The sequence below is a fragment of the Pimephales promelas genome, chromosome 20 (assembly GCF_988280905.1).
Source record: "Pimephales promelas chromosome 20, fPimPro1.hap1.1, whole genome shotgun sequence".
Taxonomy (NCBI): Eukaryota; Metazoa; Chordata; class Actinopteri; order Cypriniformes; family Leuciscidae; genus Pimephales; species Pimephales promelas.
In genome coordinates, this window is record NC_142788.1 from 20,701,303 (window position 1) to 20,718,424 (window position 17,122).

Sequence of the window (17,122 nt, forward strand, 5' to 3'; positions counted from 1 at the left end):
GAACAAGTTGTGTTTCAAATTTTAGGTTGATATCTCAAAAAATGAGCTTTCAGTAAGATTTTGTTTGAGCGCAGTACCAAACTTTTTCACTAGGGCACAATCAGACTCCATTACTGCCCATATAAGGGCGCCTGCATTTCCATTCCTGTTTTGAGTGATATGAACCATTATTTTCACAATTTTCATACAATTTCTGAAGTAGAGATCCTATTCAGAAGTAGCATGGGAAGTTTGGCAGATTTTGATATGAATTGAACCTCTAAGAAACACATACAAAGAACATGCATGTAAGTCATAGCTAGCTGCCACGTCACAAATGGTGAATTTATTATTTTTTTCTTGATATTTCAAACTTTTCAGACCTTTTTTTTTCCAAAATAATTGAATGGATTCTATCTTTTGAACTTTTGGCATGAAAACAAACTGAGGTATCTACCATTTTTTCATGATTTTTCATGTTTACTGCTATTTTAAAATAAAGGTCTGAACACGCCTTATGAGTATGAAAATATTCTTGTTTTATATTGATAAATTATGGCTCCTCTATAATATATTTTGAAAATCAGTCACCAAATATGGAAACTAGAGATTGTAAGCTTTCAAATGATATATACTGTAGTTTGTCAATATTATTTAAGGTATTTACTAAGATATTATTGTTTTAAAAATATAGTGGCAAACGTCCCACCTGTGGGACTGTGACAGTTATTAAATACAAGTTTACCTTGAACGCCATGAAAGTAGCGTCAGTTTTCAGCTATGCGGATACAAAGGTGCCATCGACAAAAGCGAAACGATAACATTACAACATTCGTCATACCAAAGTCAAGAATCACACAAGCATTCAAATGTAAAATTATTTGTATTGATAGTTTATACAATGAAAGCTCTCACTCCCATCCTTCCCACATTATTCATATAGTCCTAATGTTTTCCTACGCAGTTGAAGTTATACAAAAGAAATGTAAAACCTGACACAAATATTTTTCACTTAGCTGGTAAACTCCAAACCTGAGTTATATGAATCGTCTTTTGGTAAATGCCCTCTGGTGTTGGAACAAGGCAACGACAAAATTTAAAAAGGTTTTGCACCGCATTTCATCATCAGTCCCGCTAACATCTAATAATAACTAGCATATTAATAGTCATTTAATTGTTACCCAAAAGTTTGAATAATGCATAGGCTATACAATATACATAAGATAAGCACCATACATAAGATCATATTCTGGTTTGATGTTTTGGATTTATACATTCTTACCACTGTATAAAAAAAAAAGCTGAGGTACTAAATTCATTTGATTCACATAGCACCTTTCATACATTGTACAGCTTGACATGTTTTTCTTAATTATGGTCATATTCTGTGCATGTACTGAGAATAGCATAAAGTGAATATGTAAATATGAAATAAGACTAATATTTAATGTTTAGGCAACAGATATTGCAAAACCTGAGGAAAAAATATCCATGTAGATGAAAATCAGTGGTTAATGAAATATACAGACAAATGTAACATTTATTTAATGAACTTATTCGTCTTAGGTTAAATCTTTGATGGAGGGTTGTATTTGTGGTCTTTATTATTTTTGTGTAATTATTAAATTAAGAAAAATATATGTATGAGTTCTCCAGGTTTTAAGGAATCAGGACCGACATTCACTTGTGAAAAGGCAAATGCCCTGAAAGGCTCTGTTCACTGCATACTTGTTTACAACAGCGCAGCGCTCAAAAGCTGGTGCTTTGCACCATATCATAGGCCTTATAAAGTTGATTAAGAAGCTCCTTTTTCTCATTTTCAGGAAGGAAGCAGGACTTGGCTGCATTGATATTCTGTAGGAAGGGAAGCAGACGGGATAATTAAAATCATTTTCTCCATGATATTTGTACCTTGGACTCCATTAGAGTGCTTTTGGCAAATTGTATCTCACCAGTCTCTTGAATTCTTCTTCAGTGAAGCCCATGTATTCCTGCGCCACCTGGTAGTCTGAGTTCAAGTCGGCGTCAAAGATGGTAGGATCATCTGTGTTTAAGGAGTAGTTGGCTTTGTCCTTCTTGAATCTAAAACACAACAGGGCTTTCCTTTCACACTTCCAACTAGTTAACCTAGGGTCATTAAACCCCGGGTAAACTTAAAATGTTCATAAAAAAAATGAGATGAAGTAAATAAACCTATTCTCACGTGATGAGAGGATGTTTAGTGAAGTCTGGGTCACAGGCACCAGTCAGTCTGCTAGAGATGGGACACGTCTAAAACAAGAACACACACAAACACCATCAAGATCACAGTGACGTTGAACATTATGATGTGTATGTCTATAACCTTTAAACATCTCATAAATATTCTGGTTGCAAAAATGTAAATATTAGTACGCTGAGACTGTACAGTGACATGTATAAACCCAGATGTTAACTAAATTGTCCACTAGAGGGCTGTATGGATTTACATTTCAGGAAATATTTCTGGCCAGAGCCCCATATGATGCAGCTTTCATGTCCCTCTGACACACCCAATTCAGGCCAAGGAGCGCACAGCTAATGACCCAATCAGATGTTACATAACGAAGATATCAGGGTAAGTGCCCATAACCTATATGCAATAATATCTGGTTCGCTGTGTCAAATATTTTCAAAGATAACAAACATCAAAATGCGCAATGTACTAGCAAGTGTGAGTGTATATATGTAGGCTATATGTGTATATACAATAGTCAACTTTTTGAAGTGGATCAAAAAAGTTCAAAGTTGTAAGACAAGAACAGGTATTGTTTAAAATTCATGTATATATTTTTGATGAAAGGTTTTGATCCACTTCATATGTATGTATGTATGTATGTATGCATTATTTGCCCCCCTTGCCCCCTAAATATGATCAAAGATGGCTGTAAAATAAAAATTCTCTTTTTTTCTGACCAAAAATCAGGATCTGGAGAGATAATATATTTTAAAATGAAATTTATTCCTGTGATTGTAACGCCGAATTTTCAGCATCATTACTCTAGTCTTCAGTGTCACATGATCCTTCAGAAATTAGTCTAATATGCTGATTTGTTGCTCAGAAAACATTTTTTATTATTATTTTACATACATTTTTACTTAGGATTTTTTGGTAAATCGAATGTTCAAAAGAACAGCATTTATTTAAAATAAAAATCTTTTGTGACAAGTGACAACATAAATGTCTTTGCTGTCACATTTGATTAATTTAATGCATCGTTTCTGAATAAAAGTATTAATGTCTTATTAATTAGTTCTGGGAAAATCTTTATCATCATTGTTTGAAAGTGCTACTTTCTCATTGGGCCATTATTGTATATGAGTACTTTGACCAAGACTGGAGTGCAATGTACAGATCTATATGACACATTATAAAGTCATGCATATTAATGCATATTTTATCAGACAACTGATGTACAAATATGTGGGTGTGTATCTCAAAAATGATTTCTGCAACTGTCAGTAAGCTGCCATCTACGGTTACCTCAAAATGCATGTTTTGTTTGAGCAGCTGTTGGTACAGTGCTGGATCTTTAGGCGTGTTGTATCCATGTCCAATGCGTTGTGCTTTCAGAACTTCCACAGCCTGCAAAAGGAACATATGCGGGTGTGTTTTTTTTTTTTTTTTTTTTTTTTTTGTGGTTTGACATTTTGAAAAATGAGCTGAGCAGTTGTGCTGTTTTCTGAAATATCTGCCATATAATTTAGTACTTGGGAAGGAAATGTACTTCACAGACAGATTTTCCACACAGAATCACTCTGATAGTTAAGAACAGACTCCGCATTGTTACACAATTTTCCATCTATACAACAGAAAGCAGATGGACAAACACTGTTGCCATGCGAAGCACATTTTCTGTGGTTGGCGTGTTCTTGCTGAATTCTATATTTTAAATGATAAGCAAAAGAGGAAACATGTACCTCCTTCACCACACTGGCAGGGCCCACTTCTCCTGCATGGACTGTGCGGTGCACCTCGCTTCTGACTGCTTCCTGTCAAAAAACAAACTCAGTGAACTCACAGCTAAACACAGCACTTCAGCATTTCTAGTATGTGATGTGAAGGATATGGCTTTCAAACACTTGTGATTGTAATCTTCGGTTAGATCATGGGATGACAAAAAAGCGTGTTTTGTTTCCTGAATGTCTCAGCTGCAGCTCTTAGCACGCTAATGGTACAAACAGATGTCTCCGTTGATTTGGAAACGTATTATCCATAAATTAGATGACAGACAAAGCACAGTTAAATCTCTTTAAGTTTTAAATACATCAACTAATCAAAAAGTTTTATTATGATGTCAGACTTGTACATCATCAGTCCTTCAAATATCCAAAAGTATTGCCTTCTTTTCTTTTTCAGGGAAAAAAGTCAAGGAAAATCAAGTCTTTGACAAGACAATTGGTTGATAAGACATACGATTATCATACACGTTCTTTCAAATTAATTGAATCCAGTGCAGGACATTTTGGTAATGTTCTTACCTCAAATGCTCTCTTGTGTCCTGTGTTCTCACAACTTAGGGTTTCATCTCCTGCTAGATCTATTGCCACTACTCCATCTTTACAGTACTTCTTACACAGCTCGACCACTTCCATAGACCAATCTACAATGACAATAAGCAATAGATTATAAAGGTTATTGATAGGCTGCATACATACTGCCTGTCCAAGTTACTGTTATATTTGTCTATTTAAATCCAAACAAATACAAATTAGAGTTAAATTAAAAAATGTCCTCTCAAGTTTTTTTAATGGCAGTGAATGGATGCCAGAGCCGCGTGGAGACTTTTATTATGGATAAATGCACTTTGATGGACTTCAAAACAGAAATGGCCATTCACTGCCATTTATAAAGCTTGGAAGAGCCAGGACAGATTGTATTCGTCTGAAAGAAGAATGTCATATACAACTAGTATGGCGTGAGGTTGAATAAATCATGGGCTGATTTTTATTTTTGGGTAATCTATCCCTTTCAGGTTTAATTAGACAAATACTTAAAAGAGTCTATGAATGGATCATTATTTCTATGATTATTATTTTTTTAGCACGTTATATATTTGGCAACAGTTCTTGTAACCCTAATTGATGGAGTGAGAAGCTTTTCATTTCTTATTAAAGGCCAGTTCACATCGCATAGACAAACACCAACAAATAAGTTAGCAGTTGGATTTATAATTTTATGAAAAATAACTGTCACACTAACACACTTCCCCAACAAACAGACAAATGCTGATTCAACATGTTCTCTTCAGTTGGGTGAAAATCTTATAGGCTAAAAGTGATGACTATTACTTCCTTTTATACTACCGTTCAAAAGTCTGGAGTTAGTACAATTAAAAAAAAATGTAATACTTTAATTCAGGAAGGATGCATTAAATTGAACAAAAGTGACGTAAGGACATACGTTTCAAATTATAATGCTGTTCTTCTCTTTCCATCAAAGGATTCTTAAAAAAAACATGTTTTTTACAAAGGTTAATGATAATAATAAATGTTTCTTAAGCATCATGTCAGCATATTATGGCCTTTTCACACCAAGAACAATAACTACAAAAACTAACTTTTAACAATATCTATATTAGCATTCACATCAGCGAACAATATCGTTCTGTTTATTGTAGGTGTGCATTGCAGATTTGTCGTCTGTCGCTTTAAATACTCGAGCTCTAAAAGAAGAAATGTTTTTAATTTTCAATTTTCAACTAGAATTTTTTTTTTTAATTATGTCTTTATCGTTATAGTCATTCTTGTGAACAGGGTTTTAGAATGTTTCTAAAGAATTATGTGACACTGAAGACTAGAGTAAAGGCTACTGACAATTCAGCTTTGCATCATAGGAGGAAATTACATTTTAAAATATATTTAAATGGAAAACAGTTAGTTTACATTGTAAAAAAGTTTCACAATATTACTGTTTTTAGTTTTGAGCAAAAAATACTTGTCAAAAAAATGAAAAGATCATACCAACCCCAAACATTTGAAAGGTAGAGTACATGACAAATCTGTTGTTTCAATAGTGTCTGTATTTACAAAACACATTGCACCAAGAATGAATCACCAAGTATTCCAAACTCACAACAGCATTTCCAAACAGCCCATCCTATCTGAATTTCAGATGGGAACAAAAAAAATCTGAGCTTATTTGCAGGAGACAGGTTTGGCCAGTGGTGTGATGATTGATTTAACAGCATTGGTTATGACAGAGAGCTGTGGATTAATGTGCTTTAAATGAAGGATGACAGTAAGGCGTATCCTCTCAAACACACAGCACACTGGGTGGGGTGGTTGAACGTGAGAGTGCATTACTTGGCATGTGACGCATGCAGCACAGAATGGACCTGACTTTAGTTTTGAAGGCCTTCTCTCCCTCCTTAAATCCCTGGTTCACCAGGTCCACCACATCATCTGGAGTGATGTCTCCTCTGGGAGGAAGAGAGAGAACAAAGCCAAGAACAGGGTTATTGTGGAAGAGAAAATGCAAACCAACATGATTATTGTAACAAATAAGGACAATAAAACAGCAGATATGGTACACGTACGGTTTTTGGTTCCATTGTATAGGATCCACTCCCTTGTTGGCCAGTAGATGAGGGCTGTATCTGGCTTCAACATAAATCACTTTCTCATTGGCCTTTGTCTCTACAAACTCATAAGCTATTCTCTTGATGGCCTCTCTGTCCCCTCTGCAGATGAAACATGCAACAGATAAGACATGATGGCAAATAAACAAACCTCCTACCCGAATAGGCCTTGTGACCTACAGAGTCCATACATAATGTTATGAAAGTTATGCTATATGTTAGAAATTGATGAACAAACAAATTTGCATATATGTTTATCCAGGGCTTCGTATATCCAGGGTTAATGTCAATACATTAACATTGACATTGAATTTTATATATAATATACATGATCCATTAATGTATTTTAAAAAGGCATCTGAAATAATAAACTAAAGCCAGTCTTGCAGTGTGTCCCCGGCATAATTGCAACGTAGTGTTGTCAAAAATAACAATTTTCCGGTTCATAACACTGAAAAATCTTAAATGTTTTCAATACTCATTTTCCGCAGAATAGATATACAGTACGTATTAAAACATAGTGTTGTTTTAATTTAAAGTAAACAGTTGGGAAAGAAAACGCATGTGTAACAGTATAATGGATCTGTGTGTCAGGTCTTAAAGTGACAGCAGCCTAATATACTAATATGCTGCCAAATTATGAGATAATATTAAAAATATCTATATGACAGTTTTTTTTCCCCATGTTATCCATGTCAAAATTTCTCATGTTACTGCCTCCGTAGAATCGCTTATGTCATCTGTTTTCTCATTTGTAAGTTGCTTCTGATAAAAGCATCTGTTCTTTTGCTTATGAACTCAGTGTTGTGAATATGTGAAATTTGATTTATTTTTCTTCTTTATCAATGGACATATATACTACATGCTGTAAAGAGGCGTTCTCTTAGAAATGGCTGAATGTTTTATTTACACACTCATAAAAAGAAAAGTTCCTTAATTGCATAACCATGTTCCAATGTTCACTTGTTCCAAGAACACCCCTGCAAGATAGCAAAGGCCATAATCATTTTTACAACTCCGTAACAATAACGCTATGATACTGATTTTAATCAGCTCACTGGCATGGATGTTTCTTTCATTTTTTTGTTTTTTGTTTTTGAGTTCCCTCTCTTAGTCACATTATGCTTGAAAGTCCTAAATAAAAGTGCCAAAGCATGTTTCCATTTTACACCACATGACATGCATTGAGCCCGTTTAAAGCACAGGACTAGTCTAGTGGGTGCCAAAACAGCCATTGAGTTCCCTGTGTTGTTTTGGGGGAGGCGCATGCTGTAAACAAGGCCCTTTTAAAGTTTCCAAGGACTAGAGGTTCCTTTTCAATGAAGCTTGTCAGCTGCCGGCCAACAAAACCGCTGGCGGCTCTGCCTTTCATGAATTCGTGTCCAAGCATTTATCTCTCATGTTCATGAATCTGAGTGGAAACGAGTAGAAAATGTCACATTATCTGACTCTTGTTGAGAGGATTGTGTGTGTGGACAACAAACTAAGCCTATGCCGAGGTTATATGTCCATTGCTATAGCGTCACGTGCTGAAGCTGTGACGTGAGCTGCATGTAAAGATAGGACATCAGAAATGATACTATGGCCTTGAGAGTATATCCACCTCCAGGCTCACTCACTCACTTATTAACTACGTGAGCGATGCTTCAGATGTGTGAAAAAATTGAGTTAACATCCATGGAATTCATTATTGACTTCCCTTTTGCCCCTATGGTTTTTTTTTCTCTTAATCTAAAGAGAGTAATATAATATAGTGTGAAATCCCATTACATGCAAGATCTTTAAGCAAATCCACAACACAAAATATTTGCAGATATTTTCTCAACACTTACGCAATAACAGGCATGAAGTGATTGAACTTGTCAAGAAACTCTTCAAATTTTTTGACTGGCTCGTGAACTTTGCACAGGTCTCTCATTTTATCCTCACCGCTCACAGGAAGAGTGATTCCCCGCCGCCTGAGACACAGTTACAGCAGAGGGCACTGGTTAGAGCTTTGACAGTTTAAATGGAAAGACCACAGAATGGCACAGAATCATAATATCCATTTACCCAAACTTATCCGATGCCCAAGCCAGGGGTTTTTTCCACTTAAAAACCACTCAATCCCCGCCAGATTATTTTTATTTCATGAATAAATAAGATAAGTTGGTATCACAAGCTGTTTCTTTGCATTTATTTTGGATTTGTTGTCAGTACTGGGCTTGCAGTTCACATGGGTATAGGGTACTTTGTACTGTATGTGGTTGACCATGTTAGTCTGCCACCACCCAAGACCAATTATGACCGAGGGAAAACCCTGTTGGCATTCAAAAATCTTTAATTCTTGGTGAAAAACACACTAAAGCAGGTCACAACTTGATAGTTCACATTGAACAAGGACTGACAGGCTTCAATCATTGTAAGTAGTTCATATTTGATTTGAGAGCTGCAGTGCATGTAAGATTAACAGTTAATAATAAATTTGGCGTTCTTCCTTTTGGCTTCAGAAGGCTTGAAATATAACAGAAATGCTATTTTCAAAAACAACAATAATAAATGTAAATACAGTATATCAAATATAAATTGTATAAATTATATTATAAAATATTAGAATTATATTATACTAGTGCAAAATGCCTGTGCAAAATAATTTTTTGGTGTGTGTTTTTAGCAATTGTTGGTTTGGTGCTTTTGCATTTGTGCAAAACAATTGCAATTGCATTTACTACAAATGATGGCCGTGAAAGAGACTGCGTACGCTAAACAGCGTAACTGACTTACAGATTCAGTTAACAAATGAATAAGAATGTTTGTTTATTTTTAAACCACAATTTTTAAACCACAAATGTTTATTTTTGCAACATGACATCATGACTTTTGCGTAAACATACACGCCACTTTCGAGCCAAGTGGCGTGTTATCTCTACGCATTTTGAGCTATCCGCGTGTATCCGCGTGTTTGCGTGCATGTCTACGCCATTAACGTCCACGTCATTCCGCGTGTCTGTACACGACGTCAAATCTCCAGTCATAAATGCCATTAACCCCAGTGACGGTTAAGTTTAGGGATGGGGTTGAGGTAAGTCATATCTTTTTCTTTCCTAGGATGGTAAGGGAACAGTCATAAATGCCATTAACCCCAGTGACGGTTAGGTTTAGGGACGGGGTTGAGGTAAGTCATATATTTATATAACGTTACGTCAACGGCGTTCATAAACACGCTGAAAAGCGATTATGCGTCTTGATAGCACGCCAAAAATGGAAATACGAATTGGCGTGTCATACACACGCTACTTCATGAGATCAGTCTGATTTTTAAACCACAACTTCAATGTGTGCTTCTATTACAGATATATTTACCCATATCTTTTCCCATTTCTAATCCTAACAACGTCAAACTCAGCACTGCACTTACTCGTGCCCGTGGCAAAACACTTGTCAAGTTTGAGATCCATCGGACTAACGGTTCGAGAGATATACGATTAACAGACAGACACACACACACAGAGACAGACAGACGTTCCTGTAATTTATAGAAATTATAAAATAATACTTTCTGCAATTCATAGAAAAAATAGCAACAAAGGATTAAACAGTCATGGGGATGAGGAAATAATAATAGTTTTCATTATTCCTTTAAGGGGATTCTGAGAAGCTATGAAAGACATTTTAATAGTTTCCTATAGGACATTTTAGGTTCTTCGTGTATTTATCACAGTATGTAAAAGGAATGCTTGTCACTTACTTTGCTACATCTATAATGGTCTTGATTCGAATAGCACCATCAAGATGCACGTGTAGCTCAACCTGCAAAGATAAAGGAGCAGCAATAAAATACATCTGTATTTCAATTGACTTTTTTTTCACACCACTGAACAACATGTCACAGTGAATTATAGAGACACTTAATACCACAGAGCAGAAGCACATTTGTCAAAACCGAGCTCAGCTTTCAGCCTGTCGTATTTAAATAGTTAACGGAGTCTCCTCCTCACGCAGCTGTGAAATGCTCCTCATAAACTAAGCACATCTAGAATGTGGAATGCACGACTGGGTTAAATGAGTTCAGTGGAAAGGCTCTGGGGATGCCAGGGACGGCTGTGGGAGAAGTGAATGCAATGGCTCCAATCAGCTGAGATGTACTGAGAGCAGTACTGGGGAGTTGTCCTGAGAGACGACCAAATTAAATTGTGACCCCACTCATAGCAGCTGTGAAACAAACAGCAAGAAGGATCTTGTCTACTGAAAAACCCTCCACGTGGCATCAATTACTCTATAGTGTCATGTGACTACTAATGATCCCTTTAATAAACACACAGAACAATCTAGAAATGTTTACATTACAAAGAACAAGAACAGATGAAAACAAAGGGCTTAAATATATAGGCCTAGATGATTAACAAGACAAGGAACATGTGAGAAGTAATCAGAAACATTTCGGGCTTTCGCACCAGAGGAACATTTTCATATTCCTAGAACTATAGGCGGAAGTATTCGTTTTTTTGATGTGTTCGAACCGCAGGAACTATATGGATGATTTTAGTTCTAGTTACTAATTTAGCTCCTACTTCAGAGTAGGGTCTAAACCATCTAAACCAGCACTATAGGAGGATCTACCAGTAATATTAATACGCTGATGTCCGAACGCCACCATTTTTTAACACACAGATTATAGCCTATATACTTATTCTAGAAACTAACTCAAATATATTAACACAAATATACTTTATGTATTTAATCTCACTGACTTTGCGGCTGACAATCAATGATGAATTCCACCATACCGATAAGCAAAAATTACTTAACATCACATTTGTGTTTCTTTCTTTTTTTTTAAATTGCTGAGGTAAGAGCATAGATATCCATAATAAAGGCTAGATATCTCGTCTGCGATGCTGGCCAATGGAGGTCGACGTTCACAACAGGCAGCCATCTTGTCACAGGCAGCTTGTAACAATGTGTTTTAATGGTTCATGTACTTTTTAAATAACCATAACTTGCTCAATTTTCTACCGAATTTCAAATGTTTTTTTTTAATAAACGTCAGAGATGTAGTTATGACACTGCATACTTATGAATAATAAGTGTAGAAATAAATAATCATCCAGAATTATAGCCACGCTAATATAACGTTATAATAAACGTTTGTAACAAACCAAACCATTTTTAAATTCGTCAAGATTTCACCGAGATAAGAGTGTTTGTGTTCGTGCTGATCTCTCATCAACATCAGGAACCACAGAAAGCTTGCCTGTGACAAGATGGCCGCCGGTAATGGTGATAGAGACTCCGCCGTAATACATCTAGCCTTTATTATAGATATCTATGGGTAAGAGTGTTAAACTTTCTTATTCGTCTTATTCTTCCGGAATGGCAGCTCAACTAAAACGTTTGTTTGAGCTGCGCCCTCTACAGACGTGAATTTGCAATTTCTTGGCTTACCCCTGAGGCTTATTTTATTTTGGTATGAACTGAAGGGGCCTTTAGATTTTCCAAAAATATAACTTTTGTGTCCGAACCCAGCCCAGGTGAGAAGTAGTAACACAAAAGTAACGTAAAACATAACTATCCATAAAAAGTAACACAATTTGTTAATGCAATATATTGTAATGCATGACTTTAGAACCCCAACACTGAAACTAAATCATAAATAATTCATAACATTGTATTACAACAGTTTACTAATTACAATGTTATTTTCTTAGATTTGTTTGTGTTTTAGCACCATTAGTGTGAAAACAGAGACCAATTTTGGGGAAGTGGTGAGTTTAGGAAATGATTAGGAGAGAGAAAGGGTGACAGGACGCCACATCTTTGACCAAACCGTTCTACAAAAAAAACCTAAATAATGGCTGTTAAGGCGGTCATATTTTCTTAATGCAATAATATACAAAAGATAAGGGCAATTTAAAACCGAACGGACCCTCGTGAGCATGATAGGAACCAGATATTGAAAGACATCAACACTGATTATGCAGTGTGATCTCCAGTGACCAGCCAGACACAGGGAAGCATGCAGAATATTAAGTCCCTTCCCCCACTCCAGAGGAAAAGGTGGTGTACAACCGCATGTAGCATTTTACATGAATAACACCTTTAGCGCAGCTCAAAGACAGAAAAACACATGCTTTCGGCACCTGATAAATCTACACAATCTCAAAGCAAACTGGCCTTGATGCAAGGAAATAAAAATAAAACTATTCTTAACATTCTTTTTCAGTACAAAAGTACAGTGTGCTCACTCAGCCTAAAGTGAAGTTTTAGAGTCTATAATGTAAGAAAAAGCGAACCGCACCTTCGAACAATATTAAATCAAAACATTCAAGAATAATGTGATTCATTTTCGGGTTTATTAAAATCAATTTCTGCAAGACACTGTGTGCCTTTGGCAGAACTAAGCAAGGATGATGTCACCTCCAGTGCTTTCACTTCATTGGTCTATAGCTCAGTTACTCAGATCAGGTTAACAGAGCACAAGGCCCAATGGGACCGCAGTGAGTCGATACTTTCTTCAAAAGCTCACTAGGCTGCAATAGTCTTCTTTCAGTCAGTTTAATTAATAAAATAAACAATTTGCTGAATATGAAATCTCCCAAAAGTATGCATTTATGCTGCAAAGCATTCTACAATATGATGAATGGTTGCTCACATGCTCAACCAGTCATGTGAGCCATGTTGCTGTGCTCAAATATCAAACAGACATTCAGTTGCCAAGTGCCAATCTCTTTATACTTGAATTGATTCATATGTGCATTGCAAACAACTACTGCAGTTGGTTTAATATTAAAGTCACTGGGTAACAGGGTTGAATATGCATGGACTGCATTGCATTTAAATATTTATAAGATTAACCTGCTTGCAACTGTTCACATTTGGAAATCAAATGACACTTGAATGCTGCAGAGTTTGTTATCATAATATTGTGTTGTTGTTAAGGCATTCTTGTGTGTAGATGAGTAATTCAGTGTTGTTCTTACAATATTGCTAAAATGTCACTCAGACTGGAAAGGTGGGACCTTTCTGTGTTTCACTGTACACTCATCTAAAGGATAATTAGGAACACCATACTAATACTGTGTTTAACGCCCTTTCGCCTTCAGAACTGCCTTAATTGTACGTGGCATTGATTCAACAAGGTGCTGAAAGCATTCTTTAGAAATGTTGGCCCATATTGATAGGATAGCATCTTGCAGTTGATGGAGATTTGTGGGATGCACATCCAGGGCACGAAGCTCCCGTTCCACCACGTCCCAAAGATGCTCTATTGGGTTGAGATCTGGTGATTGTGGGGGCCATTTTAGTACAGTGAACTCATTGTCAGGTTCAAGAAACTAGTTTGAAATGATTCGAGTTTTGTGACATGGAAGTAGCCATCAGAAGATTGGTACATAGTGGCCATAAAGGGATGGACATGGTCAGAAACAATGCTTAGGTAGGCCGTGGCATTTAAATGATGCCCAATTGGCAATAAGGGGCCTAAAGTGTGCCAAGAAAACATCCCACCACACCAGCACCACCACCACCAGCCTGCACAGTGGTAACAAGGCATGATGGATCCATGTTCTCATTCTGTTTACACCAAATTCTGACTCTACCATCTGAATGTCTCAACAGAAATTGAGACTCATCAGACCAGGGAACATTTTTCCAGTCTTCAACTGTCCAATTTTGGTGAGCTCTTGCAAATTGTAGCCTCTTTTTCCTAATTGTAGTAGAGATGATTGGTACCCGGTGGGGTCTTCTACTGTTGTAGCCCATCCGCCTCAAGGTTGTGCGTGTTGTGGCTTCACAAATGCTTTGCTGCATACCTCGGTTGTAACAAGTGGTTATTTCAGTAAAAGTTGCTCATCTATCAGCTTGAATCAGTCGGCCCATTCTCCTCTGACCTCTAGCATCAACAAGGCATTTTCGCCCACAGGACTGCCGCCTTCTGGATGTTTTTCCCTTTTCACACCATTCCTTGTAAACCCTAGAAATGGTTGTGCGTGAAAATCCCAGTAACTGAGCAGATTGTGAAATACTCAGACCGTCCTGTCTGTCACCAACAACCATGTCATGCTCAAAAATTGCTTAAATCACATTTCTTTCCCATTCTGACATTCAGTTTGGAGTTCAGGAGATTGTCTTGACCAGGACCACACCCCTAAATGCATTGAAGCAACTGCCATGTGATTGGTTGATTAGATAATTGCATTGAGAAATTGAACAGGTGTTCCTAGTAATCCTTTAGGTGTGTGTATAATAATGTACACAATCTTGGGTAGTTGATAAATTACGGAAATTACTGCCTGTCAAGTGCCACTTAATTTGTTGAATTTCTCACTTGTTGAAGTATTATTAGGGGAGAGATTTAGTCAAGGAATGGTCAATTGTTTACCACCTACAATGATTGCAGCGCTTTGTTAGGTCTATGAAAAATTACGATCAAATTGCCCTCTTGAATGAAAATTAATCAACTGATTAAGGCCTTTTGAATATGAGTTTATAATGAGTCATCCCAAAAGAATGCTGTGTATTACCAGGGTAGATTCTCACACTATACTGCTGACAAAGGTGTAGTTTAAAACCTAATTAATATGCCATCATTTAAGATATGTGCATTCAAAATGATTTAATTCTACTTTCAGTGATGCAGCTGTCAGTCCTCCACCTGCATTAGTAACACAAGTTCACAAGTTTTCAACTCTTTCACATGGTTATTGACACTGCCACAGATGATTTGCTTATCTGTAAGCTTTTGGTATCAGTTCTCCAGGCTGACTTCTGCTTGCTGAGTCAGTGTGATAACTCCAAAGGGCGGTTACAATGCTCTGTGTGTATCTCCCTGGAAGGCCGAGAAATGTGAACATCATCCTGGAGCGATCTCTCCTTCATCGCTGCTGTGCCACTGTATGTGGCCAATGTACTTAACACATCACTGTTAGAATATTGATGCACCAGCTTGCATCACTAAGATCTCCTATCTTAAAAAGTGTCTTTGTATGAATGTTTCAGTTCTCTCATGACGAGGTTTTTCTCTCTTTTTAAATTAAAATAGAGTAGGCTATACTTTTTACACTTAAAATGCCTTTACCATTAAGTCTCCCCTTTTTATCATTATTTTATTTTCATTAGCCTATTATTATTAAGCATCAGAATTAAGATGACTTTAGGTGTTATGGCTATTTAATCTACATTTATCAGTCATGACTCATAAATGTTGGCATTTTAATGTGTGGTGATTATGGCTTTATGGGACACACATTATTTGAATACAGCATTCCAAGACAAATGCATAGGCTATTAAGAAGAAGAAGAAGAACAACAACAACAACAACAACAGTAATGACACTAACCTTAGGTTTGTCAAATGCTGGTTTTCCATTCTTCTCAGCCATTGTCTTGATTCGAAGAGTAAGTTTGTCGTGATATAACTTGAACACGCACACACCGGAACCTGTCAGCTCAAGCAGCGAAGTTCAGCTTCCTCGTGCGCGTTACTATTATACGCGCGCGGACAAAGAACACGCCTTATTATGAACAGATAATGTAAGCAACGAACCCGCCTCTACATCAGCGTACATTACAATAAGCCAACTAAACATGCTCAACTGGTTACAACAATAACCGAGCAAACTAAACTGAAAGCAGCGCACCTGAAGCCTTGCGAAGAGATTAAAACGGAATCCTATTAGAAGCTTTTAAGAAACACAGAATGGCACATCTACACTACAGACACAGACGCGACGCGACACACTAGAATGCTGGAGCAAGCGTCGGAAGCGTTAGCGTTGCGTTGAGCTTTGAGGTGGTTTTAGTAAAGGTTTACTAAACTAACGGTTTGCTTAATGATATTTTATGTCAGTAGGCATCTTTACACCGAGTTACGTTATGTGACAAAAGAAAGAGTCTGGTCAGGTTCACAACTTTAGCCATGGTCGCGTAAAGACTGACCGATGAAGTTATTGCCCAAGCTTGTTTGTTTAACCCAGCATACATTCTTAATGAAAATGTAAATTTAAGCCTTCTAATGAATATCAATCAATAATCCATGAGAAAATGATATAGCCTATAACAGACGTACAGTTGTGTGTTTCAAGATCGGACGTTGATCTTTCCGATTAATCTGTTCAAATCGGACTGAATCGAGCGGTCACCGAGCAGAAACATCTCTTTCGGGCATGTCCGATTAGTATTTCCTAAAAAAATATATGAGCCGAAGTATTTGGAGTCAACCTTGAGAGTTGGACTGAAAAGTAAAATCAAGAATAGAGTAAGTGTTACAAATAAAGGTTATCCCAGGAATTTGTTTACGACTCGATTGTATGGCAGTTTTGTGAAAAATAAACTGAAATGCAAAAAACTAAACTTGGTTGCCCAGTCTAAGTTGTCCAGATTTATCGTAAAATAAAAAAAAATATTTTTAACGTATCAGGCCTACTTAAAGGGTAACTAAGCCCTAAAACAACTTTTTTAGATAATGATCTGTAATGGGTCTTTATTAAAAGGAACTATTAAAAAATATAACCACGAAAATTCACGGTCGACTCAAAAGTTAAACAAGGGCGCCCTCGTGTGGAGGC

General features: G+C 36.7%; 1 protein-coding gene across 1 annotated transcript; it reads right to left on the bottom strand.

Annotated features, from left to right (window-relative positions):
* Positions 1-843: 843 nt before the first annotated feature.
* ada (adenosine deaminase) lies at positions 844-16,059 on the bottom strand. Its single transcript, XM_039651730.2, has 11 exons — positions 15,896-16,059; positions 10,306-10,367; positions 8,411-8,536; positions 6,537-6,680; positions 6,304-6,419; positions 4,480-4,601; positions 3,919-3,990; positions 3,482-3,583; positions 2,183-2,250; positions 1,932-2,061; positions 844-1,833 (listed from the first exon to the last, which is right to left on the bottom strand). The coding sequence occupies exons 1-11, from the start codon at positions 15,935-15,937 to the stop codon at positions 1,729-1,731; spliced, it is 1,089 nt and encodes a 362-aa protein (XP_039507664.1). The 5' UTR covers positions 15,938-16,059; the 3' UTR covers positions 844-1,728.
* Positions 16,060-17,122: the final 1,063 nt, after the last annotated feature.

Coding starts and splice junctions, on each gene's coding strand:
- ada (XM_039651730.2), bottom strand. CDS start 15,937: ATGGCTGAGAAGAATGGAAAACCAGCATTTGACAAACCTAAG. Junction 10,368..15,895: donor CAGCATTTGACAAACCTAAG/GTTAGTGTCATT, acceptor TTATCTTTGCAG/GTTGAGCTACACGTGCATCT. Junction 6,420..6,536: donor ATACAATGGAACCAAAAACC/GTACGTGTACCA, acceptor TCTTCCTCCCAG/AGGAGACATCACTCCAGATG.